At 59.2% G+C, this 26,977-nt stretch overlaps 1 protein-coding gene across 4 annotated transcripts; it reads left to right on the top strand.

Moving 5' to 3' along the window:
* Positions 1-514: 514 nt before the first annotated feature.
* SOCS7 (suppressor of cytokine signaling 7) lies at positions 515-23,574 on the top strand. 4 transcript variants are annotated; one of them, XM_055697572.1, is made up of 10 exons: positions 521-1,468; positions 6,825-6,889; positions 10,055-10,159; positions 10,991-11,092; positions 11,885-12,015; positions 12,443-12,611; positions 15,688-15,816; positions 18,707-18,842; positions 19,153-19,310; positions 19,613-23,574. In XM_055697572.1, the coding sequence occupies exons 1-9, from the start codon at positions 609-611 to the stop codon at positions 19,271-19,273; spliced, it is 1,818 nt and encodes a 605-aa protein (XP_055553547.1). In that variant the 5' UTR covers positions 521-608; the 3' UTR covers positions 19,274-19,310; positions 19,613-23,574. The 4 variants fall into 4 exon arrangements, with proteins under 4 accessions (XP_055553551.1, XP_055553548.1, XP_055553550.1 ...); XM_055697573.1 differs by lacking the exon at positions 10,991-11,092 and having other exon boundaries at positions 520-1,468; XM_055697575.1 differs by lacking the exons at positions 10,055-10,159; positions 10,991-11,092 and having other exon boundaries at positions 520-1,468.
* Positions 23,575-26,977: the final 3,403 nt, after the last annotated feature.

The raw sequence follows: 26,977 nt of genomic DNA, 5'->3' as shown, positions 1-26,977 counted from the left end.
GCACTGGCTCGGTTACAGAGGGGAAACTGAGGCACGGGAGGCTGCTCAGCCCCCCCCCCCCAGCGACCTCCCTCCTTGCCAGCACCCAGGTGGGGGTGGGGGGAGCTGGGCCCCGGCCCCGCTCCTCCCGTGGGGTGCACTGCCTGCCAGAGCCGTGCAAGAGCCGTGCAAGAGCCGTGCTGCAACCGTGCGAGAGCTGTGCAAGGCCGTGCAGGCCCGCAGTACGAAGGTGCTGGGTGCCCGTGCCTCAGTTTCCCCTACTGCACCCCGCTCTCCGCGGGATGGGGGCAGGGGGCTGCTCCAGGCACGCCGGACCCCTCGTGCTCCCCCGGCCCGCCGGTGGGTGCCGGGGCAGAGAGCGGGACCCCGCGGCCGCGCTCCACCTGGGGGTTGGGGGGGGGGGGGGGGCAGCGGGCAGCCTCAAGACGGGGGCGTGACCTCGGCTACCGGAGGGCGTGGTATCGGCGATCGGGGGCGGGGCCGGGCGGCGGCGGAAGTGGGGGGGGTGTGGCGGCGCGCGGCCGGGGCCGCGGCGGAGGGAGGGCGGGGGCCGCGGCGGCGGGGCCCGGTGCGGCCCGGGCCCGGGGAGCCATGCGGCGGCCGTAGCTATGCAGCGCGCCGAGCTGCGCGAAGGGGAGGCGGCGGCGGCCGCCGCGGCCTCTTACCGGGTGCTCAGCCGCCTGCTGGGCTATGGGGCCGGCCCGGAGGCGGGCGCGGCGGGCGGCGCCGTTACCGGCACGGCGGGCGCGGGGCTGCCGGGCCCCGGCGGCGGGCGGCCGGCGGCGGCGGCGCTGCCGGGCGGCGGGGCTTTGCGGGCCCCGCGGCCGCCGCCGCAGCTGATGGTGTTCCGCAACGCGGCGGAGGGGCGGCCCGGCGAGGAGGGCGGCCCGGCGGCGGGCGGCGGCGGCGGGGGCCCGGCGGGAGGCGGCGGCGAGCTGCTGTGCCCGCGGCACCGCTGCGCGCTGGAGCCCAAAGCGGCGGCCAGGTGGGGGGCGGCCCCGCCGGGGGGGCTGGAGCTGCAGCTGGCGGCGCTGGGGCTGCGGCCGCCCGGGCTGGGGGCGAAGGGGCCGGCGGGCTGCCCATGCCCCTGCCTGGGCCCGCCGCCGCCCGCCGGCCCCGCCGCCGAGGAGACCAGCGACGCGCTGCTGGTGCTGGAGGCGCTGGAGCCCGACGAGGCCGGGAGCTGCTCGGAGGAGGAGCCGGGGTCCCCCGGCCGCGGGGCTGCCCGCGCCGCCGGGAGAGGGGCCGGCGCCCCCCCGCCCCCCGCCGGCCCCGGGGGCCCCGGCGCCAGGAAGGGCTCGCTCCGGGTCCGCCTCAGCCGCCTCTTCCGCACCAAGAGCTGCAGCGGCGGCTCGGCCGGGGATGCCGCCGGCGGGAGCGAGGCCCGGCGCCCCGGGGAGCTGCCCGCCTCGGCCGGCAGCCTGACCGACGTCTGCGGGGCCCGCGGCCGCGAGCAGGAGGCGGGCAGGTACGGGGGGGCCCGGGGCTGGGCAGGGCCGGGGGGGGGGGTTCGCCCCAAGGGCTGAGCTGAGTTGGGGATCCCCGGTTCTGAAGGCTGAGCTGGGCTGGGGGGGGGTCGCCGGCCCGGGGAGCTGAGCTGGGTTGGGGGAGGTCACCCCAGAGGCTGAGCTGGGTAGGGGGTTCCAGGGGCTGGGCTGGGGGGATACATGGTTCCAGGGGCTGAGCTGGGCTGGAGGGGTCCCCGGTTCAAGGGGCTGGGCTGAGGGGGGGTCGCCCCAAGGGCTGAGCTGGGCTGGGGGGGTGTCACCGGCCCCAGGGGCTGAGCTGGGCTGGGGGGTGTCCCCGGCCCTAAAGGCTGAGCTGGGCTGGGGGGGGTCCCTGGCCTGGGGGCGTTCCAGGGTGGCAGGACAGGCGCTGCAGGGAGCCGGGGGACCCCCGGGTTGATGGCAGCACAGGATGGCAGTGCAGTGAGGCTGGTGGCCCGGCGCAGGTGCCGTCCCCCCTGGGCACCGCGGCCGTCCCTCGGCTCCGAGCTGGGCTTGGGCCACTTCCAGCAGCTGCCGAGGCCTCGTCTTGTGCACGGGGTGGGCGAGCGCAGCTGGAGCCTGGCGGAGGCACATGCAGCTCCTGGCAAAGCGGATGGTGGAAAACCATCCGGGAGCAGGCCCGGTGGGGCGGCCGGAGCCCCGGGATGCCACGGCACCGGCCGAGCGAGGAAGTGCTGTGCCCAGAGCTGAGGGGCTGGTGTTTCCTCTCACCCTCCTGCACCGCGCAGAATGGTTTCCTGTGGCTCACGAGCATCACGGTTGGGCTCCGGCGTCGGTGGTGGCGGTGGGTGCTGCCGTGGTGGCTCTGCTGTCCCCCTGTGCCATGGCCGGAGGGAATGCTGGCAGCCCGAGGTTGGCTGGGTTGTGCGTTAGGCTGGAGGGACAAATTGTGGGATCCCGGGTACCCCCTTGTTCCTCAGCCCCGCTCCGTTGGCTCCGGCACGCCTTGCCTGCTCCAGCCTCGTGTTTCAGCGGGAGACACGAGCTGCTTGATGCCGGCTGCGGAGGGTGAAGGGCTGAGCTGTACCCGGCTCTGGTTGGGGTGGGTGTCCCATGCTCCAGAAACCACTTTCTGTAGCATTTCCAGCAGCAGAACTGGAATTCTTCATGGAGGAGGCAGGGACAGCCCGCCCGGCAGCAGCATTAAATAATTGAATGGAGCCTTGAGTGTGACAGCAGGGTACTTCCCCTGCGGGGTTAATTAACCTCCTGTGAGGCTGTCGGGGATGTTGCCTCCTTAGTGCAGCTGCAGACCTGTTGATGGGCTGAACAGAAAACTTTCTCCAGGCTTGCTCTGAAGATGTTGGCCTTGGGTCAGGTGTGACCCACTGGGCACTTTGGCAGCCCAAAAGGCAACCGGGCTGCAGCAGAGGCCAAAGTGACCTCCCCTTGGAAGCAGAGGATGGGTTCTGAGATGGGCCAGCCACGGCTCCGGGTGTCAGCTCCCAGCCCCGCAGCTGCTCGGGGTGTTTGAGTCCTCCCTCGAGCTGCTGTGCCCGCGAGGAGCCCCGCTTTTGCATGTGGGGTAGGGAAACCATTTTATACAACGGCTTCGTTCCCCACAAATGACTAAATGGGCCTCAAACAGTAGCGAGCCGCGTTGCCTGTAATGACATAATGTTTTGCTAATGGGCTCGTGGTTTATTCCGTCCTTACGCTTGAGGAGCGCCCGGGACCTCCCAGCGCTGGCGTTGGTGCGGAGCTGGCACCGGTGCCCCGGCCGGTTGGGAGTGGAGCAGGACCCATCACCATCGGGGTCCCCCCTCCGCTCGGGGAGTGTCGTGGTCACTTCTTGCTCTGGCATCGTGCAACTCTGCAGCGCTAATTAGGCGATATTTTAACAAAGGTTACTTCAAGGTGCCTGATGCAGCAACTCTAGCGGTTCAGGGATGACTTCCCCGCTTCCAGTTCCAGCGGTCCCTCTCCTGCTGGCGAGGGCTGGCTTATTTGAGCCGGGCTTTTTGCGCCCGTGGAACGCAGCTGCTGGTGTGCTGGCATCTCTCCAGCACCTCGGTGGGATGGTGTCTGCTGGCTCCGAGGTCTGGCCCCGCTCTCGCCAGCCAGGACGTGTGGTTTGGGATGCTGGGATGCTCGTGGTCTCCTGAGGAGGGTAGACACGGTTTAGGGAAGCTGGGCTTGCTGGGAAGCGAATTTTCGGCCTCGGCAGATGGTGATTTTCTTTTCCTCCCCTCCCTGTTGCCCTGGTCCCTCGGTTTGGAGGTGTGTAGTGCAGCGACTTGATTTCCCGCTGTGGTTTTTGCCAGACTTTATACTGTGCTGCTGCGTGCTGTCTGCTGCTTTGCACCCGTCTTCACGGCTTGACTGAGGGGGGGACACAGACGATGACCTTCCCTGGGTTCTGCAAAGAGCTGGAGGTTGTTGCCTCCCAATGCATGGCCCCCATTAATATAGGATGGGCCTGGCGTTCATTGTGAGTCGCTGCTGCCATCGCTTGTGGCTGATGAGGTGGGCTCAGAGCGATTTTTGGGTTAATTCACAGCTCTGCTTGCTATCGGGCTCTTATTCCTGACTTGCAAGTCTCTCTGCAGGCTGCTGGTGAAGTGCTCCCTTCATCTGCGATGGGCGATACCTAGTCAGGCTCTTCCTTTAAACATCCACAAGGAGCCGAATTCCTGGTATTTGGAGTTGCTGCCTGGGCTTCCCATGGTGGTGCTGGTCCCCGAGGCAGCATCGGTGCACCACTGGCTCCCGCCTGCAGCAGCAGTTGGGAAAGAAACCAGCCCCATTACCTAAAATGAATAGCGGGGTTCTGCTGAGCTGCAGAAACTCAGTGTGGAGATACCAACGTGTGGCTTCTCAGCCAGGACTTGGGTGTTCAGTAAAGACTCTGTCGGTGAAACAACTTTCTGGAAGCAGTTTGGCCGTCAAGGTAGCTGGAGGGAAAGGGGACGGGGTGAGGCTCTGCAGATGGGTGGGCGCAGGGACATCTCGGCGCCGGCCAGCATCTGCTGCGCATCCCTCGCTGGGTACCCAAGTCTGGTAAGTTAGTTGTGGTGGTGACCTTGGGTTTTTTAACATGTCTCCACGTTATTACATGTATAAAGTAGCACAGAGCCAGCCCGGGTGGCCAGGTAAGATTTGCCGTAGTGATAACGAGGCAGTGCCTTGGAATGAGCAAAGGCAGCACCGTGGGAAATGCCGGCCGCTATTACAGAACTGGTGGGTAACTGACCCTAAAAATCCTTATTTGCCGGAGCTCGAGGGGTTTCCCAGTTCTGTGTGCACAAATCTGTGCAGAATCTGACCATGGCGTTCACGGCAACGTCCACCTTTGGCTTTCTCCAGCTCTGCAGGGCTGCGCTGATCCAAGGCAGCGGCACTCGGGTACCGGTCACATGTAATTGCTTCTCTGTGGGTTTCGGCGTCGTTTGGATACTGCTGAACTTGAGGGCAGGAGGAGGAAGTTTGGAAGTATGTTGTTTTGGTGGAGGCTGAGTTGGGAGGTGGAGGATTCAGTCCACGTGAATAGTTTCTTGTTCTCTCCCTGCTGCTGATGTGAGCTTGCAAGAGATGAGAAATCTCCAAAATCAATGACTGTAAAATGTTGGCATAAAACATAGCTGTTTTGGTAACAGCAAAATGCCAGCAGTGCTCCTTTCCATCTGGCTTAGTGGGTGGGAACAGAGCTGTTACTATAATGTTAGTTGATATTAGTCCAGAAGTGTAATTTTGTGTATGTGTGGCTGATAATTGGTGAATTGCTCTCCTTTGGGGAAAAAATCCAGCCCTCAAATAGGTGCGAGAGCCTTAAAATGAAAACGCTTCCAGACATTTTCATGGGGTTTTATCTATCGTGATGATGAGTGTTCCTTAGTATTTTTATTTGAAAACTTACAGTATTCAGCCTTTCTTCACAGCTGTGCGACCCAGGGATGTGTCTGGACGCAGACACGAGAAGCATTTGGTCTGTGCTGGGAGGAGAGGAGGGTGCACCCGTCTGCTCTGCGCTGCCAGGGCTCGTCGTGCACAGCCACATGAGCCCGGAGCTTGGGTTTCTCCTCCCTGTGGGGCCGCTGAGTTGCATCTGCTCCGTGCAGCCCTTCCAGGCGGGCGGCAGATCCTTGCTCCGAGCTGGTTTTACCCGAAATTTTGTCCGGCTTTCGCAGGAGGCTGTGAGCAGAGCTGGGGTCTGAAGCGCAAGGCAGGCTTCGGGGGCAGGTTCAGGGGCAGCCGCGTGCTGGGGCGCGAGGAGACGTCCGAGAGGAACAGAGCCAGCCCCTGACAGCCTGCTGGGTGGTGTGTCCCGGCGGTGGGCAGAGCTGGTCTCTGAGCTCTAGGTCTTGGTGGTGCAGTTGCTGGGCTGGATGCCATGGGACCAGTTTCCCTGGCCAGCGCAGTGCGGTTGTGTTATTGAACTTGGAGTAACCCTGGCTCTCCCAGTACAGACCTACAGGTTGCCCAGTGCCGGGATGGGCGTTGCACGATACGCTGTGGGTGCTGGAAGGACCTGCCTTTGTCGAACCTGCGGCTCGTGAGGGCTGTGCTTGTGCTCAACTTTGTTCTTGTGCTCCTCTCTTCGGCGGGAGCGAGTTTCTGGCACCGGGAACACGTTTCTCGCCTCGCCTCAACCGCGGATTCAAGTCCTGAGGGTGCCATACTCTGTGCCTCAGTTTACCAGCGTTTCCTCTGCCTAAATCTGGATAAAGCCCTTTAGCATCGCAGTAGGAAGGTGCTGGAAGGAGTGCTTTTGTGTGGGGAGAGCACAGGGCTGGCTACAGTGTTGTTATAAAACTGCGGGTTTGGAAAACGAGCTTCACGGGAATTGCTGGTATTCCTGGGGCCTCAGAGGTGTGTTTTGAGCTGGTTCCATCCATCTCGGTGCTCTGGGTTTAGCTCGCCTGCCCTGCACCTGCATTTTGAATGCCTTTGGGGACACGGCATCCTCCGAGCGACGCGCTCGCTCCAGGCACAGCCCCTCATTGCGCAGGGACCGAACCTGTTTGTCGAAGGCGTTTGGCAATGCCTGATCCGGAGGAATAGCGTGATGCCTGTTGTGAAACAGCTTCTTGGCTCCGCTCACCATACTTGCTTGGGGTTTTCTTTCCAATGACTTTATTAATTACCTAGTTAGAGATTTGCTTCGTAGCAGGACGGAGACCTAGCTTTACTGGTTGGCTGCCCTACTTAAGCCAAAGCGCTGCTCTAGGAGTTGAATAAACACGCAGCGCTGAGCCGTCTCAAGGTTCTGTAAAGAATGGTGAAGGTTCCTCTGGTCTGAGAAGGTCAAGCTGCTTTCTGGTGGGATGCCTGGCGTCTCCTCACCTCTACTAACGATGTCTTTCTTATTTCCGATAGGAAACACAGACTGACAAGAACTCAAAGTGCCTTTTCCCCGGTTGTGTTCAGCCCCCTCTTCACAGGTAAGGATTTGCAGGGTTTGCAAGGTTTGCAGCGTGGCGTTTCATTTTGCTATGAAAAGAGCAGCATGTGCTCGATGGTGGATGCTGAATGTTGCCTCCGCGTGCAACCCGGGATCTCTGTGAGGTGTCCCTCTGCCCTGCTCGCCCTCAAACCCTGCCCAAGAGGAGCTGTAAAGAACGTGGCTGTTGCAAGTCAGCGTTTTGCAATGCGTCCTGTTGAAACGCCGGGTCGAGCCGGGCTCTGGGAGGTGCTGGTCCTTTCTCCACGCAGGGCTGTTTGCAGCCAAGTGGTTTGGAAAATCCCCTGTAGAGCAAGTGCAGTTGGGTGCTTCCATCCTGCGGTTTGAGGGGGGCTGAGGGCAAGCCCAGCTTCCCTCCTGGATGGCACGGCAGCATCAGCAGCTCTGCTGCACGACAAGCTCTGGGAATTGAAACCTCTTTGGGGGAGCATTACCTTCTGCTGCATGTGTCTCCCTGCATCCTGCTGGTTTCTGACCTTCCCTTTTCTGCTGGAGGGAGGGGGAAGTTGGCTGGTCGGTGAGTGGGGTGAGGGGGGAGTCCTGCTCTGCTGGCAGCTGAAAGCTGTCCTGCTGAAAAAGCTCCCAGTCACAGTCATGTGCCTCTTCTGGTGTGGGCTCGTAGCCAAAACAGCGCTAGCCACAGGGCCAGGGGCTTCCTCGGGAGAACCGCGTCTCAAAACATGAGTAGGAATCTAAAGTCACAAGTGAGTATTTCTCAGCTGCGTGTGGTTTTACGTGGCGTGTTGGGAAGGTCGCGTTCGAAGTAAGTTCACGCTGAGGGTCTTGCTGCGGAGCAAGGGGACCAAGATGTGACGTGTAGCAGCAGCCGCCCTCGGAGAAGCCGGCGGGTAGGGCTGGAAGCCACCTCTTGCGGCTCGGTCGGTGCGTGGCAGGAGGCTGGAGGGCTCAGGGCAGGGGCTGGTGGGTGGTTTGTGTTCCCAGGGAGGGCGAAACCCGCTGTGGAGAGCAGTGGTGAAGCCGTGCTGGGAACCGCTTGGAATTGCAGAGAAGTGACCTTCGAGGCAGAGCATGTGTCTGACTTGCCCAAAACTAGTAACTGGAAGCTTCTGATCCGCTCCTGCGGGTTCTCGTGGCTCGTTCAGCTCTTGCAGAGCGGAGTCACTTGGGGGTGACTCAGCCGTGGTGGTGGTGCCTGTTCTCTCCTCCGCTCCCGCATCCCCCCCAGCCGATGCCTGGATCGCGGGGCGGCACACGAGGACGTGCTCCTTGTGTGATGTGGCTTCCTCTGAAGTGTCGTGTGCGTTTATTTAGCAAATCGAAGCTGCTGAAAGCAAAAGCTGCTTCTGCTGCTTTGTCAGCTGTTGCTAGGGGAAGTTGTGGGTGTAAAAACCGTAATTCTGCGTGCGGGTGGTAGGGGTGCATGGATGTGTGCGCAGAGCTGCTTTTCCTCCAAACGAACAACACAGGAGAACCTGGAGTTGGCAAATTTTTGCTCTAAATTTGTGGTGTTGATCTGATTAATTGTTAGCTTATCCTATTAGCTGTTTTTAGAATTACTGACAGCAATTTTTGCCCGTTGGTGGGACAGTGGCAATGCCCTCATAGTAGTTTTTCCTTTGCAGAAGATGGTGGAAGCATCTCCAAAGTGAATATCTGGATCTGAATTGCTTTGGTTTGTTGTTGACTTCAGGTTTACACCGCTGAGCTCTCGGTTTCTTTCGCAGCTGCTCTGTAGGGGATTTTCTGAGACTGGGACCGCCAAAGTGGGACAGAATTCGAACGCTGGGCCCAACTTGGATGAGTTTTTTTTGGTGATTTGCTTTCAGCTTAGTGTGTGGGATGAGGGAAGGGCTTCGGGGAGGCTGTGCTCCCCTTTCCTGACCTCTCCTTGGGCACCTCTTGGAAACGCTGGCTCCGTAATCCCGCCGCAGCCCCTGCTGCGTTTGGCAGGATTTGCAAGCGGAATCAGCGCAGCCCCTGTTAGTCTGGTTACCCTTCGGTTTTGTTTGTACAAGGTGAACGCGGGCCAGCCGCTTCGTTTTGAAGGTGTGGAAATGAAAGAGTTGGCTGTGTGCACCCGTGTGTGCTCACACCCTTCAGTCCCCCGGGGAGAAGGCACCTCGGATAATAACCCACCCTAAATACTCCTCTTAGCATCGCTTATTAATAGACGGGACTTTTAAAACCGGGGGGGGGGGGGGGGGCGGGGAAGCTGAGTCAATGTTGTCCTGTGTTATGGACGGTAAATACATTGCCAGGCGCTTGCCAAGAGGCGGGCGACGCTGCGGACGGTATCTGGAGCAGAAGAGGAGTTCCCTGCCCACAGGAATTGAAATCTAAGGCAGCCAGATTTTGTTGTCCTTGAGACTGTGGTTCGGATGGTTGGGATAACTTGGTTTCAGTGGCGGTGGTTCATCAGAGCCTGGTTAGACTGAATTTTATTTTTTTTTTTGGGGGGGGGGGGGGGAAACATGCCATGGCTGCGGTAGCACCACTTAGGGGTGTCTTTAGGATTTAGGTGTTTTCCTTCAGACTCTCTATCAGTCCGTTATCAAGGCTGATGCTTTGACCTTGATTTGATGGCTTTGTTTCTCTGCCGTGATTTTAGACTAATTTTAAGCTTTTCTGGTTTTCAGTTAGACCTCTTAGTTTGTGTCATTGTTTTCCCCGGTCTCCTGGATCCAAAGCTTTGGGGCTTCAGTGAATTCCAGGGATTTAATGTAAAAGCCTGTCCAGCTCCCTGGTATTAATTTTAAGAGCTGGGACCGTCCCAGCCTTTGGGGTAGAAGGTATTTGTCTGATCAGCCAAGGCACTTGTAGGGCAGCTGAGATCAGCACTAACAGGAGAGGTACCTTGGCGGGTGCCACGCAGACCTGTGCAACCATTCCCCAAGCAAAGTGCGGGCGCTGGAAAGGTCTCTGCTGCTGCCGGACTCGGACTGGGATCGGGCCCGCGTACGGGTGTCGTTCCCTTCTGCCTGACCTTCGGGCTGCGGTAGCAGAGCTGAGCAGTGTCTCTGAAGCGATGCGGCAGGGCGACTCGATTTGAAAACTGCCAACAGGATCATCTTCCCAACCCTGCGGAGGTCACTGCCCCTTCCCCTCTCCCCCCACTCCCCACGCTGAGCCTCTGCGTGCCCCGGCGGAGGTGCAGTACTAACGGTCTTGCTCCACCAACCTTCAGGTGAAACAGTGTCACTAGTGGACGTGGACATCTCTCAGCGAGGACTGACCTCCCCTCACCCTCCGACTCCACCGCCTCCGCCGCGAAGAAGCCTCAGCCTGCTAGGTACCGTCCCGGAGAGCATCCTTTGCCGCGTGTCCCTCCGGGAGCGTAGCGGCTGCCGATGTGCCCGCGCAGGGATGGCGGAGGAGCGTCCTGAGGGTCGCTGGTGGCGGGCTCGCTGCCTGCTCGTCTGACCCCGTAACGTGCCTGCTCACCCTTCCCTGGCAATAGGATTTTTTTGCTGTTGGCTGAAAGCTTCTCTTAGCTCAGCCAGGAAGGGAGGGTGCTGGTGGAGCGATGCGAGGTGGGAGGGAAAGTGCTGGTTTTGTAGCATTTCTGCTGCTTTTGGAAACTTTCCGCCCCTTCCTACCCGTCACCCAGCGGGGCTGGTTCCTTGCTGTGCTCTCCAGTCGGTGGAAGTGGAGGTTCCCCGGGTTGTTGCTGCACGAGGAGCCTGGCTTAGCTGCTCTGCACCCTCCGCTGGAGGAGGCTCCCCTGCACAGGAGCAGCTCAGGATGGGTGAAGTCAGCCTGAGCCAGCAGCACCTTGCCCTGCACATCCCGTGTGCTGAGCCTGTGACGTCTCCTGTTAACGCCTGTCTTGTGCTGCAAGCTGCATGCGAGGAGCTGGCTGGGCTGGAAAACAGTCTCCTTCAGTCCAGGAGCGCGTGTGGGCGTGCATGTGTGTGTGCGAGGCTCCGAGCTGGTGGGAAGCAGCAGCAGCAGCAGCCCCTGCGCTCAGGAGCGGGAGGAGGATGGTGAGCTGCGGGTGGGAAGCTCCATCTTCACCTCTCCAGGCGGTGCTGAGGGCCGGTTTGCTGGAGCCGTGTTGTCAGGCGCAGAGCTCGCTCGCTTTCCTGTTTTCTGAATCTCTCTTGCCTCTGTTCTCTCCTAGATGATATCAGTGGGACGCTGCCTGCATCTGTCCTAGTGGGTCCAATGGGTTCCTCCTTGCAGTCTTTCCCTCTGCCTCCGCCTCCTCCGCCCCATGCCCCAGGTCAGCTTAGCTCTAGCAGCAAGGCTCTGGCTTCCCCTTCAGGGGTCTGGACGTTGGGGGGTTTCTTGGTAAACTTGAAGGCAGCGCTTCAGGCTTCAACAGCCACGGTGCCGCCTGCATCGCCTGCTCAGTCCTACGCCGCCGAGTGCGCAGGCACTGTGGTGTCCAGGCTCTGGTTTCTGTGGCGTTGGCTCTTGTTGCCCGCGGTAGTTTTGCTGAAGCTCGTGATTGCAGCAGCTTTATCCCCAGTTCAGCATCTCCCGTTTTCTCGGGTTCCTCCGGGGGGTTTGGCCGAAGCGCAGCCCACCCCGCTTTGTGCCGTGTCACCTAACGAGAGGCGGCGATGTCGGAAGGTGGGAACAGGGGTCAGGGCAGGAGCCCCAGCTTTGACAGCCAGCCTAACGGCACACCAGGATGCTTCCTGCGCCCCGACCCTCTTGCTTTCGGTTTCCTTCAGGACCCCGGGGGCTTTAACTGCCCCCTTTTTCAGGATGCGCGCTCGTTCCTTCCAGTCTGTGCCACCTGGCACATCATCCCTTGCCTTCCCTCCGAGCTAGCGTAAGGAAATAGCAGGTGAAGGCACCGAGTCACCTTGGAAGGGCCAGGTAGTGACTCCCGCTGTGTCCTTCACCAGGACATCGTCCTCGCGTCGGTCAGCCCAGCTCCCTCCTCCACGCTGCAGCTCTGCCCCTCCTGCCCTCCAGAGCTGTGCGAGGGGGACAGGGCGACCGGTCCTGGGGGGGGTGAGCTCCCCACGGGTGACCGTGGCCTGGGCGCTCTCTCCCTCTGCAGACGCCTTCCCACGGATTGTCCCGCTGAGGCCGATGGAGGCGATGCCCGGCCAGCCCGCCCCGCACCTGCAGTGTCCCCTCTACCGCCCGGACTCCAGCAGCTTCGCGGCCAGCTTGCGGGAGCTGGAGAAGGTAACGGCGCCGTGGGCTGGTGGCAGCAGCCGGGAGGGAAAGGCTGTGTGTCTCGGCTCTGGTTTTTGGGGGCATCATCCCTTTTACAGACTTAGGAGTGTAAGATTAGGATGGGACTGAAAAAAAAAAAAAAAAGCCTCCTGCCTTTCCCCCGGTGAGGCCTTTGAGTCTAGACGAGCACTTTGTTGTGCATGGAAGGGGTGGCGTGGTCTCGTCTGGTCTTTCCCCACTTCTGGGTGGTAAGGGATGTGATGGTGTCCAGGAGCAACGAGTCCTGACCACCCATACTCCTGGGCAGGTATCACCAGGCACTTCCATTTTGACATTTAAAGGGGATTAACAACAAGAACAAATCATACTGCGTTTGGTTGCTGATAAAATCTTCCTTGCTAGCTTCTGCTGACGTTCTGGCTGTCTCCTTTGCTAGTGCGGGTGGTACTGGGGACCGATGAACTGGGAGGATGCAGAGATGAAGCTGAAGGGGAAGCCGGACGGATCCTTTCTGGTCCGAGACAGTTCTGACCCCCGTTACATCCTGAGCCTCAGCTTTCGGTCGCAGGGCATCACCCATCACACCAGGATGGAGCACTACAGAGGTAAGAGCCACGGGTGGTTCTGGGGGTGGCGGAGGCCTGCGGCTGGGGACCAGTCTGATCTCAAGGTCCCAAGAACGGCGCTCGGGGCACAGGGCCGGCAGGAGAAGGGGGAGCAGCAGCAGCATGTCCTCGCTCTTGTGGTGAGGTTCTGCAAGAGGCCTTAGAAGCTGCATTTGACTTTGCTTCTTATGCCTCAAGCAGCGACTGTCCTTATTGACTCTGAAAAATTGGAGAATACAATTCCCTGTGCCTGTCCTCAGGCCTTGCTTTGGAAAACTGGATCCCATGCCGTTGGGATCCGATGTCACTGAGATGGGATGTGCAGCAGGAGCCATCGCTCGTGGCTGTCTGTGCTTCCCAAAACAGAGCTTGTTTCCCCGTGAAATGAGAAATGATCTCCTGACATTGTGGCTCGTCACCTCACCTTGCTCTCCCGCTGCTCGAGGGATGCTCGGCGGTGGTACTGGCTGCAGTCGGTCCCAGGCTGAGCCTTTAGCTCCACCGTGGTGGGTTTTTATTCCGAGAACTCTCGGCGTGCTGTTTGTGCCCTTTCTTCCTGCTGCGCTCACCCTCCTGCGTCGGGCTGCTTCTCACCTCGCCCACGCGCTTTGTCTGCTCGTCTTCACATGTGGTTTTCTGCATTGAGCTGTCGTACAGACACCTGACCTCAGGCCGAGGGAAATGCCCGAGGGGCTCAATGCACAGGGGGAATCTGCCCTGTAACCAGTGGGCAAGCTTTAATAACAGCTGCCTATAGCGCCTTGTCATTAAATGGCCCTGCAAATAATGGGTTCTGAGGCTTCCCAGCCAACCTGCTGCAGAAAACAGTGGTTTGCAACCTTTCAGAGCAAAGCTTCTCTTTTTCTCCTTTTTGCCCTTGCCCCGGGGATGCCACTGTTGTCGTCTTCCACCGCTGCTAGCAAAACCTGGCAGCACTTCTGGTCTTGAGCCCCTCTGATGGGAAGATGCCCCAGCAGTAATTCTTGCCCATCTAGAGCCAGTTCCCCTGTCCCTGACCATTGCGTAAGGAGGATTTTCATCACCCTGTCTTTATAGAAATTACAAGAAGCTCTTGCAGCTGGAGGAGATGTGAGGCTGCCTGTACAGTGGGTGCTTTTTCATAATTGATCTTTGGAGCAAACTTCTTTTGCTGCTGCTCTGCTTTCTTATTTTGGGGCTGGGATACATCCGTTCTCGGAGCTGCCTTAGCCCGGTGTCCTTCCCTTCCCTCAGGCTGCCCTCGCTGCACGGGTGAAGGTTGGTGCTGCCACCTTCCCTAGAGCAGCGCTCCCAGCCGGGGCACTGCATCAAGGATTTCAGGTTTGGGTGCAGCGCTTCGGTCTGTGTCGGCAGCCCTGTGCCCACCCCCCGCCCCCCAGGACTGGCTGCCTTGTGCTGAATGTGCTGCGGCACCACGGAAAACTGCAGACCTGAGCACTTCGATAAACCCGTGAAGGTGACAAATGGTGAGGCTGGGGGAACAGGGAAGAGAGAAATGCTTGACCTTCAGGTCTCAGGTAGATCAGATGAAGAAACCAGATTTTCTTTGTCTCTTTTTTCAGGTGGGCTGGGGAGGCTGGTTTATACTTTGTCCTTTGCATCTACTGGCCACTTTTAAGGGCTCGTTCAGATCCAAGATTCCCAGGAAGGATTACTTATTTTTCTGCTTGTTGATCCTGGATGTTTAGCAGGCTGGCCCAGGGCAGGGATGAGAGGCATCTTTTCCCAGTAGAGCCTACCCGACCTAGCTGTGGGGGAAGAAGGAGATGTGTTATAAATTTTGTGGGCTGGATGGAGCCCCTCTCCACCCTGTAGAAAGCCGCGAGTGCTGGATTCCCTGCGGAGCTGCTTCCTCTGGTTTTTCTGTAACAGGATGGTGCTGGGGGAGCTGCTCCTCCAAAAATGTCCTTGGTCTGTACTATGTAACTGGCTACCTCCGATGTGGCTGCCCCTTCTCCCGAGCACAAGTTCTTTACGTGGATACAGGGTGTTTGCAAAGTTACTCCGCCGCCGTTCTCGCTCTGGGTTCCGGCGCTGGTGCGGATTGGTGGTGTCGCACACCTCCTGCCTGGCTCCTGCTGGGCTCCATCCACAACAGAGCCCTTGTTTTCCCCTTTTTTTCCTCTTCCCCGTGAAGCTCCGCTCCGTGTCAGCTCTACTGGGGCGCTGGCAGACCCGCGGACAGAAGGGGAGGTACGGCGGGGCTGTGGGCAGCGCTTCGGCACGGGGAGGGGGATAAGCGGCTGCGTTTTGTTGCAAGGAGGGAGCGTCTGGGAGGGATGGTGAGACTGGGCTGCTCTGAGGCTTAAGCTTAACCTATTTAGAGAGCCGTACAGAGGCTGGAGGGCCCACTTTCCCCGTGCCGCCTGTCTCCAGTTTCAGTGTTTGCCGCTTGAGCTCAAGGCATACGCCGTGTCGGGTGGCAGCACGGGGAGGACGGTATCGCTGTGTCTTGACCCCGGCTCTGGCTTGATGGTAATTTGAATTAAGGTGTTTGGAACAGCTGGCAAGAACGTGAAGCTGCTCCCGGGTCCGCTTTGAAATAAGCGATCGCTGACAGCCGGAGAGCTGGCAGAAGAGGGCCGCAGCACCCGGGTCGCTGGTTTTGCACCCCTCTGTGCACAGGCTTTGCCGTGACGCACTGGCTTTCTTTGGGAGTGCTGGTGGTGGGATACTGTGGAGGAGCAGGGGCATCTGCTAATGCCCTGTTAAAGGATTTTTTTTTTTTTCTTGGTAGTTGTTTTAGTAGTTGAAGTTTTAGGCGCAGCTGTCACTGCAGGCTGTCCACAAGTTCCAGCAAGCCTGGCTTGCGGCCGTGCGTGAGTTCCAGCGCTCACCTTGTCGTCTCTCTCTGCGTATCCTCAGCTCTTGGAGAGCACTGGATCCAGTGGGACAGCGTCCTTGCAAGCTGGTGCCACTGGTGTTTCCTCTTAGTGCCCTGCCTTGTCCCAGCTCTACGGGAAGCAGCCAGCCTGGGGCATCCACCTGGCCTTTGAGAACATCGGGCTCGTGACTCAATGTCTCCTCGTGCCACTGGCGCTCCTATAACGTGAAACCTTTTCTGTTCTGTTGGAAGGGACCTTCAGCCTGTGGTGCCATCCCAAGTTTGAAGACCGCTGCCAGTCTGTGGTGGAGTTCATAAAGAGAGCAATCATGCACTCCAAAAACGGGAAGTTTCTCTACTTCCTCCGATCCAGGGTTCCAGGTGAGTCTCCTGTGCTGAGCCTGGGGGCTGCTTTGCTCTGTGATTACTGCCGGTCTGTCCTAGAGAGCCCGTCTCGGGTGGCTTTGGTCTGCTGCACTCAGTGCCCTGCTCTGCATCCTCGCCTGCTGACTTCTCAGAAGGCTCCTGAGGAGCAGACCCCTCGCTCGGCAGCTGCGCCGCTTGCTCGTGGTGCTAAGGTGACTTCCCCAACCTTTCTTTTCAGCGGTATGGAAACGTGGTACCGTCTCGCACTGTGACAAATGGAGCTGGAGACTGGAAAACTACTCCCTCCACAAGCAATTATTTGGCTACTAAAACTCTTGCTGTCTTCCCTCCCCCAGTCTCAGCGGCGCTGCCCTTACGAACCGCTCCATGCTTTGTAGTTTCCCAGCTCCCCCTTAGCTGAGACCCACCGGGGGCTGTCGAGGAGACGCGTTAAGCTGAGCGTGTGGGAGCATTTCCAAGCGTGAGCTCAAAGTGAGCCTCAAGCAACAGATACTGTAGATTCAGGGTCCCTTGGGGGGGACCGTGGTGCCGGAGCCCATCGACAGGCAGGTGCTTGCAAACGAGGAGGGGAGTGTTAGTGAAGCTTTGTTGAAGCGTGTTTGATTGCGTGCTGTTGGGATTGCAGAGGGCTTGTTTCCCCATCCGTCAGGCTCTGGTTCCTTAAATGGGCTCACATCTCCCTCCGGCTAAATCCGGGCAGGCGACGGGACCGGTATCTTCTGTATTTGTTTATTTTTCTGGTTTTCACTCCTCTGTCCTGGTGTACCAGAAAGCTAGCCAAAAAATCCAACGTGAAAAGAAGGGAAGAGTCCGTGCCAAATCGGCAGACGTGCCCCTGACTTGTGAGAGAGCAACAGTGGGGGACAGGATTGGGAGGGCGGGTGAGCGGCGATGCTCTGAACGGAACAGAGCAGGAGCGGGGATGCTGCTGCGGTGAGGCGGGTGGCAGCAGCGGAGCAAAGAGGGGCAGGACTGAGAAGCGTGGGAGGATTGCTGCAGTGCATCTGCAAGTGAAATTACAGTATATTTGCTCCCTATCCGTATTGCCATCGTGCCTGCAGGCCCTGCTGGTGACTGTAACGTCTCCATGGCACCGCAGCATGGACAGGATTCGGCCCGAAGAGTTTTGGGTCTAGAAGAGGCTGGAGGGGAGGAGGGATGGGATGTTGCCTCCTCAGGATTCCTGGCGGGGCTGGAGTCGCAGCCCGGAGCTGTTCGGTGTTGCCCTCTGCTGCAGACACCGCCAGTAACTGGAAAGCTGATTTATAACGTGGCCATGCTTTGGGGAGGAGAGGGATGTAAAGCCAGCTTTGTAATGTATCCTACCTTCAAAAAACACTTTCAGCTTCAAGATCCTTTACCTTTCAGATCCTGAGATCGCTTCCCCCTGAGAGCAGGGCTTCGAGGGCTTAGGACTCCAAGCAAATACCTTAGAAAGGACTTGCTATAGGAAAATATCGTGGAAAAAGAAAATAATCCCCCCCCCAGACGGTGCAGTGCACCTGCTGAGGAGTCCCTTGCTGCCTGGTCCCCGCTCTGAGCCGCCAGCCAGCCGTGCTGCTGGCTCTGGGTCCAGCATCTCTCCGTCGGGGTCCAGCACCTCTCCATCGGGGTGCAGCATTGGACCTGGGCGCTTCTTAAAGAGTCGCTGCGCCTTGATCCTGGAAAAACCAAGTCTCGCAGTGACGCCTGATCTTCAGCGGGAGAACACCGAGGATCTGCATCTCCCCAGTGTGCTCGTTAGTGCTGTTCTCCTGCTGAAATGTTAACGGCTGCTCGGAGGAGGGGGCTGTTTCCAGCTCGCGTCTGGCTCCTGGCAGCGAGGCATGTGGCTAGCACAGCGTGCGGAGCTCGTGCTGCGTCCCCGTAGCTGCTGGCTGAGCTCCCAGAGGCTAATTCCTTTTTGGTAGGAGAATAAGGATGGGGTGGGAGGGGGGAGAACCCAGCCTTCAATTGATTGCTGTTCTTTGCTTTCTCAAAAGCTGGCTCACAGCTTCCTGAGCTGCCTGGAGCAGTTTTGAGCCCATCTTAGTGTGAAGAGCTTTCCCTTTTCTCCTTTCACTCCATTGCCCTCAGAGACAAGCCAGCAGGAGGGGGTTAGAGTGTAACTAGCTTTGAATCCTTCTGTAAAGACAGATAAAACCTTGTGCTGTGAATGAACCCAGCTCCCAAAGATCCTTCCTGGTGCTCCCGCTGACCTCCGGGTTCTGTGGGCTCGATTGTTGCTCTTAACTTTGGGGGAGGAGGAGGTTTTTGGGGGGGGTGGCGGGATGCAGCTCGCTTCCAGCCCTGCGAAGCTGCTCCTTGCGTGGGGCGCTGGCTCGAGCGAAGCTGCCGCCGCCTCCGCCTTTGTGCCCAGCCTCGTGACCCCAAGAATGAGCAACTCTGGCGTGGCTTGAGCTGACCAAATCCCCCAGCTTTTTAATGCCTTGCTAGAACTACCCGAAGGATTGTGCAGAGCAAAGCCTACGTGCCGGTCAGGCTGCCTGCCTTCTCCTCTGGTTTTCATCTGCGTCCTTTGGAAACCCTGTCGCTTCTCAGTATAAAGCGATGCTTCGTCTACTAGCCCTGGGCGAAGGGGGGTGGTAGGCGCTTGCAGGGTCCCGGGATCTGCTTTTCCACGGGCATCCCGTGACATCAGAACTGTTGTGGCCTTGCGAGGAAGGCTGGAGATACCTTGCAGCCAAAGGGGCATCACCCCTGGAAGGTTTGACTCCCCAGTCCCAAGCAGGGGGCTCCTGGGCAGATGCGCTGTCAGCCGCAGCCTTGCAGAGAGCTCCGGTTCCCAAGCACCAGCTTTTCCTTTCTGGATCAGTAGTTGGTTCCTTTCTAATATCACCCTTGTCTCAAAGACTGCTTTTCTTCCCCCCCCCGCCCCCCACAGGTCTGCCTCCAACGCCTGTCCAGCTCCTGTATCCAGTCTCCAGGTTCAGCAACGTCAAATCCCTTCAGCACCTTTGCCGCTTTCGGATCAGGCAGCTGGTCCGAATAGATCACATCCCCGAGCTGCCGCTGCCCAAGTAAGTCTGGAGGGCTGGCCGGGGGGCAAGGCTCCTCGGTTTCCCCGCTGTGACAGCATCTGCGTCCGCAGCAGGGGCTCTGGGAGGGAATGGTTGACACCTCTTCAGCCTTGGGACAACCAGATAAATGTCCCGTGGTGCGTAGGGATGCGTGCGGGAGTGGCTCGGGTGTGGGGTTACCTGCCGGGTACCGCAGCCTTGGGGTGCAGGCTGCTGTTCCTGCGGGAGGTGGGGGAGGTTCTGGTCGTCCTTTGTGGAGTCTGGCATGGCTGTGGCTCAGGGTTAAAGGTCCTGCCCGTTCCTTCCCCAGGCCCCTGATCTCCTACATCCGCAAGTTCTACTACTACGACCCGCAGGAGGAGGTGTACCTGTCGCTGAAGGAAGCTCAGCTCATCTCCAAACAGAAGCAGGAGACTGAATCCTCCACGTAGCGAGGCTGCCTCACCCATCTTGTTGCTGTCACTGATGGTACGTGCGCACCCTGGTCCGTCCCCCATCCCATGGGGTCAAACGTAAGTCGTGTGGTTCCCCCTCATTGCAAAAAAACCCACAAAACCCTCCCGACGGAATCGTGGCTATTCACTCCATGGTCTCTTACCGTTGCCCAGCTTTCCCTGGGGAGGGCAACAAGGCTTCTGGTACTTCCTTGTGCCTATTTGTGCCCACACAAGCCTGTGCTCGCTCTCCTGCCAAAGCAGCTGCAGTCTGGGGCAGATCCTGCCACATCAAGCGGGGTGTTTGATCCCCGTCCCCTCTGTCTTCCCCACCAGGAGTTTGATTGTTGCCATCCTGTAGCCCAAGTCAGGCTGTGGTGGGGAGGAGGCACGCGACGGTGAAGCCTGCTTCTGCGGTGCCGCTTCTGCTCTCAAGCTCTTTTGTACAGAGAAGAGGGTTCAAGACTCCTAAGAAGCACAGCGGGACGGGAGCAGGAGCCTCAGCTCCCGGCTGAGGGAGAGGGGTCTCGGAGGCAGCTGAGCCTGGCTCGCGGACTCCTTGCAGATCAAAGAATGTCATGGCACTATTTACAATTTTTTGAAAGTTTTATTTTTGATGTCGTCTACTTTTTTTTTTATTATTATTATTATTTTCAGCATGAGAAATACTGTCTTATGATCAGCTGAATTTTATGATCCTCCCTTGGAAACTTCAAGGTGGGGAGATAGAAAGAGAGAAGGGGACTCTCTAGGAAGATCCGCCCCAGGCGTTACGGCGAGACTGTTCGTCGGTCCTCACCAAGAGGAGATGCAGCTGGAGAGCTGCTTTGGAGGCAGGCTGAGCCGGAATGAGATGCAGCTCTGTGGAATAACCTGGGGAGCATGGAGCTCTGCGCAGCAGGCAGCTGCACAGCTCCTCTGCTCTCTAGGGTTTGGAAGAAGAGGGCCAAACCTAGTCTTGGGCAGCTGAGCTTTGCAACTGGATTTGCAGGGTGACCCTATATGCTTTTTAAGTTGGGCCCGAGGAAGAAAGAGCATATCAGCCGTTTGGATGTCGCCGAGCCTTCTGCCAAAGGGGAATGGTTGCTGCTGCGCTGGGGAGCAAGGGCTGCTCCTCCTCGTTCCCTTAGCAAACACTGGAAGATTTCGCTGAAACCCCGTGAGAAGTGGCAGGCAAGTGGCAGAGCTGCTGCTGTGGCCGTGGCAGCAGTCCACGGACCAAAGGGACTTGCTACAGGGATCTCAGTCTTGCAGAGCCGTGGGACGTGCACTTTTAGCCTTTCTCTGGCTGTCTCCAGAAGCTGTGAATGAAGTGGCTTTCTGTCGAGCTGCGAAGGACCTTGATCAGGAGCTGCTGGGGCATTAAGAGAAATCTCTAGGATGACTCGGAGCAAGGAGCAGGTAACTGGGAGTTCTCCCGGAACAGTATCTGATCTCTGAGCTTGCCTGCTGCTTCCTCCTCTCCCTGGGCTGTCCGTGGAACCACAGCAGTTCAGAAACGGTAAAGCCAAGAGAGGTGGCAGCTCTCGCTGTGTTTCTGGGCTTGGCACAGGCTGAAATACCCTCCCTGCCCCCTCAAATCCTGGTCTGCCGTTCCATCCGCTGCAGCCAACTGCAAAGAGTTTGCATTTCATGAAGTTTTAAAGTTCTCCTGAAGCGGTGCTGAGAAGAAGTCTGGAGAAGCACCTTTCCTCCTGTATTTAAACAAGCAAATGTTCCCATGCCCTCGACCCGAGGGAAGGAAACGCTCCATCCTGCAGCAGCAGGGTCTGAAGATGCGACGCGTGGTCCAGGTCTGCGGATCTGAGCTCCGTGCCCTGTCAGCCGGCTGCCGTCGCGTGGGAGCTGTGAGGACTTCGGTCTTGCCCTGCCGAGTGATCTGTGTCCTTGAATTAGACACAGCCTTGTGGATCTTACAGCAGCTTGGAAAAATTCCGGTTGTCTGCCTCTGCCAAGCGTTGCTACAACGGGTGCTACACGAATCCTGCCCTCCCTGTCATCGCTGTCACCTCTGGCCTCAGTTTTGGTCTTGGAGAAAAAGTACGGTTTTTTTAAAAAGGATTTGGCTTCCAGAGAAAACTAATAATTAAGCTTCAAAATCTGTAGAAATACCTCATGGGACACTACTCGCTACTGACTTTGTGTTGCGTTGTTGGGGCAGTGGTTATCGGGACGGGGGAGCTGCCCCAAGACGTGCTGAACAGCATATCCTGACCCTCGGGGAGGGGGGAGCTAATTGAGTCCACGGCTACCGCGGCCCCTCTGTGCGGGGACCAGCATCCTCCGCCGCGGCCCCTCTGTGCGGGGACCAGCATCCTCCGCCGCGGCCCCTCTGTGCGGGGACCAGCATCCTCCGCCGCGTCCCCTCCCCTGGGTTGCAGCCCTGCAGCTCACACCGTTATCAGCGGAGCCTGTGAATTGACGCAAGGGCTTTGGCTAAAGCGCACAGCACGTCGGGCAAACGTTGGCGGAGGGAAAAGCCTCTGTGTTTGTGCAGGTGAGACTCCAGTGTCTGCGCCCCTGGCCCTGCTGCATCTTGGCTGGCCGTGTGCTGAAGATCCCAATTTTCCAACTGATCCATATGCTGGAAAGGAAAACCTTCCTAAGAGCCAAGCCTGGTCTGATGCTTGAAGTGTCCCAGCTCCGTGCCAGCCAAGAATGGTGCGCCTGGTGCACGTGAATCCTGCCAAGCTTCTCTCCAAAAAGAGACCCTAGAGGCGAGGAAACGATGACGTGGGCCGGGGTGTGTGAGATGGGGGACCCGTGAGCCTCCCCTTGCCGAAGCTGGGGAGAAGCTGGTCCTCTCCCTGCGTGACGGTGGCGGCAGTGTTTTCACTCCGTTCGGGGCGCGGGCTGGGTTTGGGAAGGGAAAGCAGCCGAGCTGGGGAGCAGAGCAGGGAAAACTCATGCTGGTCAGGCATCAGGAATCGCCGCAGAGCCCGTCCTGCCCATGCCTGGGGTGAAAACGCACAACCCTGCTCCGCGGTGGGTCAGGAGAGCCGTCCTGCGCTGCTCCATCCCCTGCCCCGCCGGGGGGCTCCCCGTGGGGGTGGGTGGGATGGCTCTGCAGCCTTTGGAGCTATTGAAGGAGCAGCCAGACTTTAGGGGCAATACTTGAATTACGTGTGTTTGGTCGGCTGTCCCTGTCCTTGGGAGGACTTCTCCCCACAGCCTGCCGGTGCTTCTGCTGTTACTTGAACCATGTGCACGGGGGAAGGGGCGGGGGGAAGCAGACCCCCCAGGTGGAGGCCAGCCCCAAGGCTTTGGATCTGTCCGTGGCAGCTGAAATGACGGAGGGAATGTGCTTTGGGATGTTGGCTAGGGAATGGTGGGACACCAGCGTGTCCTGCTGATGTTCCTGGGGTCGGCTGTAGCTGCACGAGACCCTCCTATGGATCCGCACGCACGGGGAGGGGGCGGGGGTCTGCTTGGCCATGAAGGTGGCAGATGCTCTCGAGCATTCCCCGGGCTCTGCTCCACCTCTCCTTGCTCCGAGGCAGGCAGGAGAGCTGGAGCGTGGGCAGCACCAGCCCGCTGCCGGTGGCTGGTAGCGCTGGATAAGATCCCAAGGTTAACTGTAGTTAACAGCCTCCTCTTGAAATCCGTTTAAAATAAAGCTGTTCCTCGAGTTCCTTCCCATCTAGGTGTAATAAGGGGAGGGGGGGACCTGCTCTGCCGTTTGGGCATGGCAAAAGGTTCGGAGGTTTTGTTCCGAGGCTGGATGCGAGTGGAGCAAACGGAGCGGTCTCTGCCGAGGAGGTGATGGTCTTCGTGGACGTGGGTGACCTCTCCGAGAGGTCCTGCAAATCCCCAGCCCCGTTTGTATCCTGCCTGGAATGGTTTCGTGGCTTGGTTCTGGAGGCTGCGCTCATCCTGCTGATTTGGAAGAAAATTTTATAGCCTCCTTTGTCCAACCTTGAATTCTGCAGAGGTTGTTGCCGTCCTTCTCCCTCGATCAGGGATCGGCGGCAGCCGAACAACGAAATGGACCGTGAAAACTACCAAAGTGCAGAAAGTGCCCATGGAAAAGCTCATTTTCCAGCCGGAGATGGTGGGTTTTTTTTTAGCTGGATGGGTGCAGCCTTCAGCCGTGTAGTGTAGCTGGTATCAGGTTGGCAAGATCCCCCGGCACCGTTTGCTCCGGGGGGTGGGGGTGGCTCCCACCCCTCTCCCTGCAGCATTTCGGGGTGGGGGCTCGCTCCTGCACTGTGACGCTCAGATAAGCCGGGATGATTTTCTTGCGTGGAAGTTTTCAGCTTGGGCTTGACCTCATTGGGGCCAGAAGAAGGCGGGGGGGGGGGGGGGGGGCGGAAAAAAAATCATCCTGAGGGTGGGAGGGAATCGGTGGTTTTGGAAGTACCAGGCACGTGGCACTTACATACCTGGCCAGTTTTTCAACCCTAAAAGTGTTTTTCATAGGGACCTGCGTTACCGGGCTGTGGGCGCAGGGCTGTGCCCTGGCCGGGCAGGCTCTGCTGCAGGTGATGGATGGGGCTGATGATTTTTGGGAGCATTTTGGGGAGGAAAGGGCTGGAAAGCAGGTTTGGCAAAAGGAAGGATTCTCCTGCTTCCAGCAGAAGGGCAGCTGGCCGCTGGCCTTTGTTCTTCGCAGTTAAGATCAGCCCGTGGGGTTGATTTTATCCTTAAAATTGACCATCAGGTCCGAGCCTGCCTGTTGGGAGGGCTTGTGGGGGGCCCAGCCCCCCGCCCGAGCCCCCTCGGCTTTCAGGGATGGGGGGATTTATCAGCATGCTCAGAGCGGCCCCCGTGGCGCTCCCACCCTGGCCCCTCGCTCCCCATCCAGAGTCTTCCAGGTGGGATGGGGCAGGCGGGACCCCCCCCCCCCCCCCCCCCCAAGCATTCCCTGGGACGGGGGGTCCCAGTGGCGCTGCCTCCCACCGTGCCTCCAGCTGAAAAGCACAACCGGTGCCCAGAAACACATCAGCCCACCGGGGTGAGCCGCCGGTGCCCCCCAGGGTGCTCCCCCCACCCTTAGCCGGGGCTTTACTCTGAAAATGGGGGGTGGGCAGCGAGTAGGGCTGGGTCCAGGCTTGCCTTTAGGGAAGGAAGGAGCAGACAGCGGCAGCTCCGAGCACAGGACCTCGCGCTGCTCATCGCCAGGACTGTCCAACCACCCTTTGGTAGAAATGCAGCTTTGCTTAATTTAATTTTTTTTTTTTTTTTTTTTTGGTGTGTGCTTAATTTATTAAAATAGTTGCTGTATAATTTATTTTCATAAACTATATTAAAAAGTTACTAAATGGTAAAAACAGACTTGCAGGCCAATCTTTCAGAAGAAAAAAAAAAATGTTTTTGATATAAACGCAACAAATGCACTTTTGGGTGTGTTTGGTTATTTTTGGGGAGGGGGAGGGGGGAGCCTGGCTGTACCTGGGGGTTTGTCTGTATATATTGTATTAATAGGCATGTTTGGCCTCTCGTGCGGAGACATTAGTAACTGCTGCAGGTCCTGTTGGGGAAGCTGGTGTGAAGTTCCTGGTTTGGTTTTTGCTTTTTTTTTTTTTTTTTTTTTTTTTTTTAATTTGTCAGTGAGGACTGACAGAATTCTGTGTGTTTGTAACTCATTTCTATTGTCATATGGACTGATGGGTTTTGGGGGGTTTTTTTGGTTGGTTTTTTTTGGGTTGGTTTTTTTTTTTTTGTGGGGGGGTGGGAAGGTGAGATAGCAGGGGTTTGAAATAAAATAATTGGAAATTGTTATATGTGCTGTGTGTTGTCTTGAGTCCGCAGGCACTGAGTCGTGTCCGTCTCCGTCTTCCCCCCCCCCCCCCCCAGTCTCCACTTTGCTCCCCGGCTTCCAGCATCCCTGTGGGGTGGGGGCTTGGCTCTAGCATCCCCCCGACTCCACCTTCTCCCCCTTCCCCAGCTGCGGGAGCCACATGCGGCGCTTCCCCCCACTCCCCTGTGCCGAGGCGCTTTGAACGCCCCCGAGTTTGGCAGATCAAAGAGTGTGGAGCGACAGAATGGGGCTGAGGCGGGTGGCACGAAGCCCCCCCGGGCTGGCGGGGGGGGGGGGGGGGGCGCTCACAGCCCTGGGGAGCCTGCATCCTTCCTCCTCCTCCATCACTGGGCATGGGGAGGGGGTTTTGGGGTGCAGCAGGGAAGGGGACCCCTGGTCTTCCCAGCATGATGCTGGCCCCAGGGGTGGGGTGGGGGTCTGCCCCACTGCCCCGGCCATGGGCACGGTCCCCAGGCCAGGCTCTGCGGGGGGACAAAGGCCCCATTGACAGGGCCAGACGGCCTCTCCCGGCGTGAGCAGACATCTGGGGCCGCTTTGCATTTTTTCTCAGCTGGTCCAAACCGGGGGGCTGCGGCCAGGATGCCGGCGGCCCCCTCCATCGCCCACCCGCAGCCCGTGACCCCCGCGGGCAGGATGCTGTGGCCGGGGAGGGTTTGGGGTCCCCCCAGCCCCGAGGAGGGCTGTGTTGGGGGCTGCGATGGGCAGGGATGGCTGTACCCCACAACTCGCCCTCGACTGGGAGGGGGCTGTGGGCGGCCATGTGCCCGGGGCAGGGGTGGGCACCCCCTCGGTGCCCCCCGCGGCCCCATAAAGCCCCTTTTGTCCGGCCGCCTCCGAGCCACCCTGGAAAAGCCCCAACATGGCTGCGCTGCGCAGAGCTTATTTTTAACATCTCATTAGCATCAGAAAGCAGCAAATTTCCCCCGGCCCCCAGCGAGGTTCAGAGCCCCCAGACAAAAGCCGCTTTCTTCCCGCTCGGGCTCCCCACTCACCTCCCCCCCCACCTCCCACCCCCTTGGGGTGCTGCTGTGGCCCCCGGCACCCCCACGTGTGTCCCCCCAGCCTCGATGGGTCTCCAGGGCCAGCGGGGTGCGGTGGCCCCGGGGTGGGGGTTCAGGCAAGGTGGGGAGACCTGGGGGGTCGAGCATCGCTGGCTCCTGGTGCTGCCCACCCTGTGCCGGGTCTGCGCCTGGCGGGGTCCCCAGCCAAAAAAATCCCATGGGGGTGTCACTGCGCGCCCACCCTGAACCCCCTCCTCGGCCAGCCCTGCCCGAACCGTGAGGCTGGAGGTGGGGTACGGGGTGTCCTGTACCCCCAGTATGGCACCAGCTTGGGGCTGGGACCTGTGGAAGGGAGGGGGGTGGGTGCTGTGCCCCTCCTCATCCTTGCTCGTCCCAATGCACTGGGGGAGGCGTGGGATGTGCGAGGGAAACTGAGGCACAGCCTGGGGTGGTGTGAGGGAAACTGAGGCACGGTCCAGGGCTGTGCGAAAGGGGCCGAGGCAGAGCGTGAGCCCGTGCCCGGGGAGCCGAGGGCAGGCGCAGGGCCTGGCAGTGCCCCAGCGGGTCACCGGGCCATGCCGGGCCTGGCACCGGCGCTGCCTCCGAGCTAATATTTACCCAGGCTGGAGGGCTTGGCTGCGGGGAAATGCCACAGCTGGGCCAGGGGCCGTGAGCTGCTACGGGCGGGGGTCAGCCAGTGCCACCCACCCGCTGCCCCGGCACCACCCCAGCCTGGGCACAGCCAGCAGCCCTGGCACCCCTGGGACCTCTGTGCCCCCCGGCAGCCCCCGGGAGAGGGGAGTGGGGTGAGTGGCAGGGGGGAGGGTCGGGAGAGGAGGGTGGGTGGGTGGTGAGGAGGGGGTGGGATGGAGGGGAGAGTGGGTGGATGGACGGATGGATGGGTGGGTAGGGGTTGGGGGGACAGAGGATGGAGGGAGG

Source organism: Falco cherrug, chromosome 20 (assembly GCF_023634085.1).
Source record: "Falco cherrug isolate bFalChe1 chromosome 20, bFalChe1.pri, whole genome shotgun sequence".
Lineage (NCBI taxonomy): Eukaryota > Metazoa > Chordata > Aves > Falconiformes > Falconidae > Falco > Falco cherrug.
This window is presented reverse-complemented; position numbering and strand designations above follow the sequence as displayed.

Bases quoted from the DNA above. Each gene is read 5' to 3' on its own strand.
- SOCS7 (XM_055697572.1), top strand. From the start codon at position 609: ATGCAGCGCGCCGAGCTGCGCGAAGGGGAGGCGGCGGCGGCCGCCGCG. The intron at 6,890-10,054 runs GTAAGGATTTGC...ACCAACCTTCAG, and splicing joins GTTCAGCCCCCTCTTCACAG to GTGAAACAGTGTCACTAGTG. The intron at 12,016-12,442 runs GTAACGGCGCCG...CTCCTTTGCTAG, and splicing joins GCTTGCGGGAGCTGGAGAAG to TGCGGGTGGTACTGGGGACC.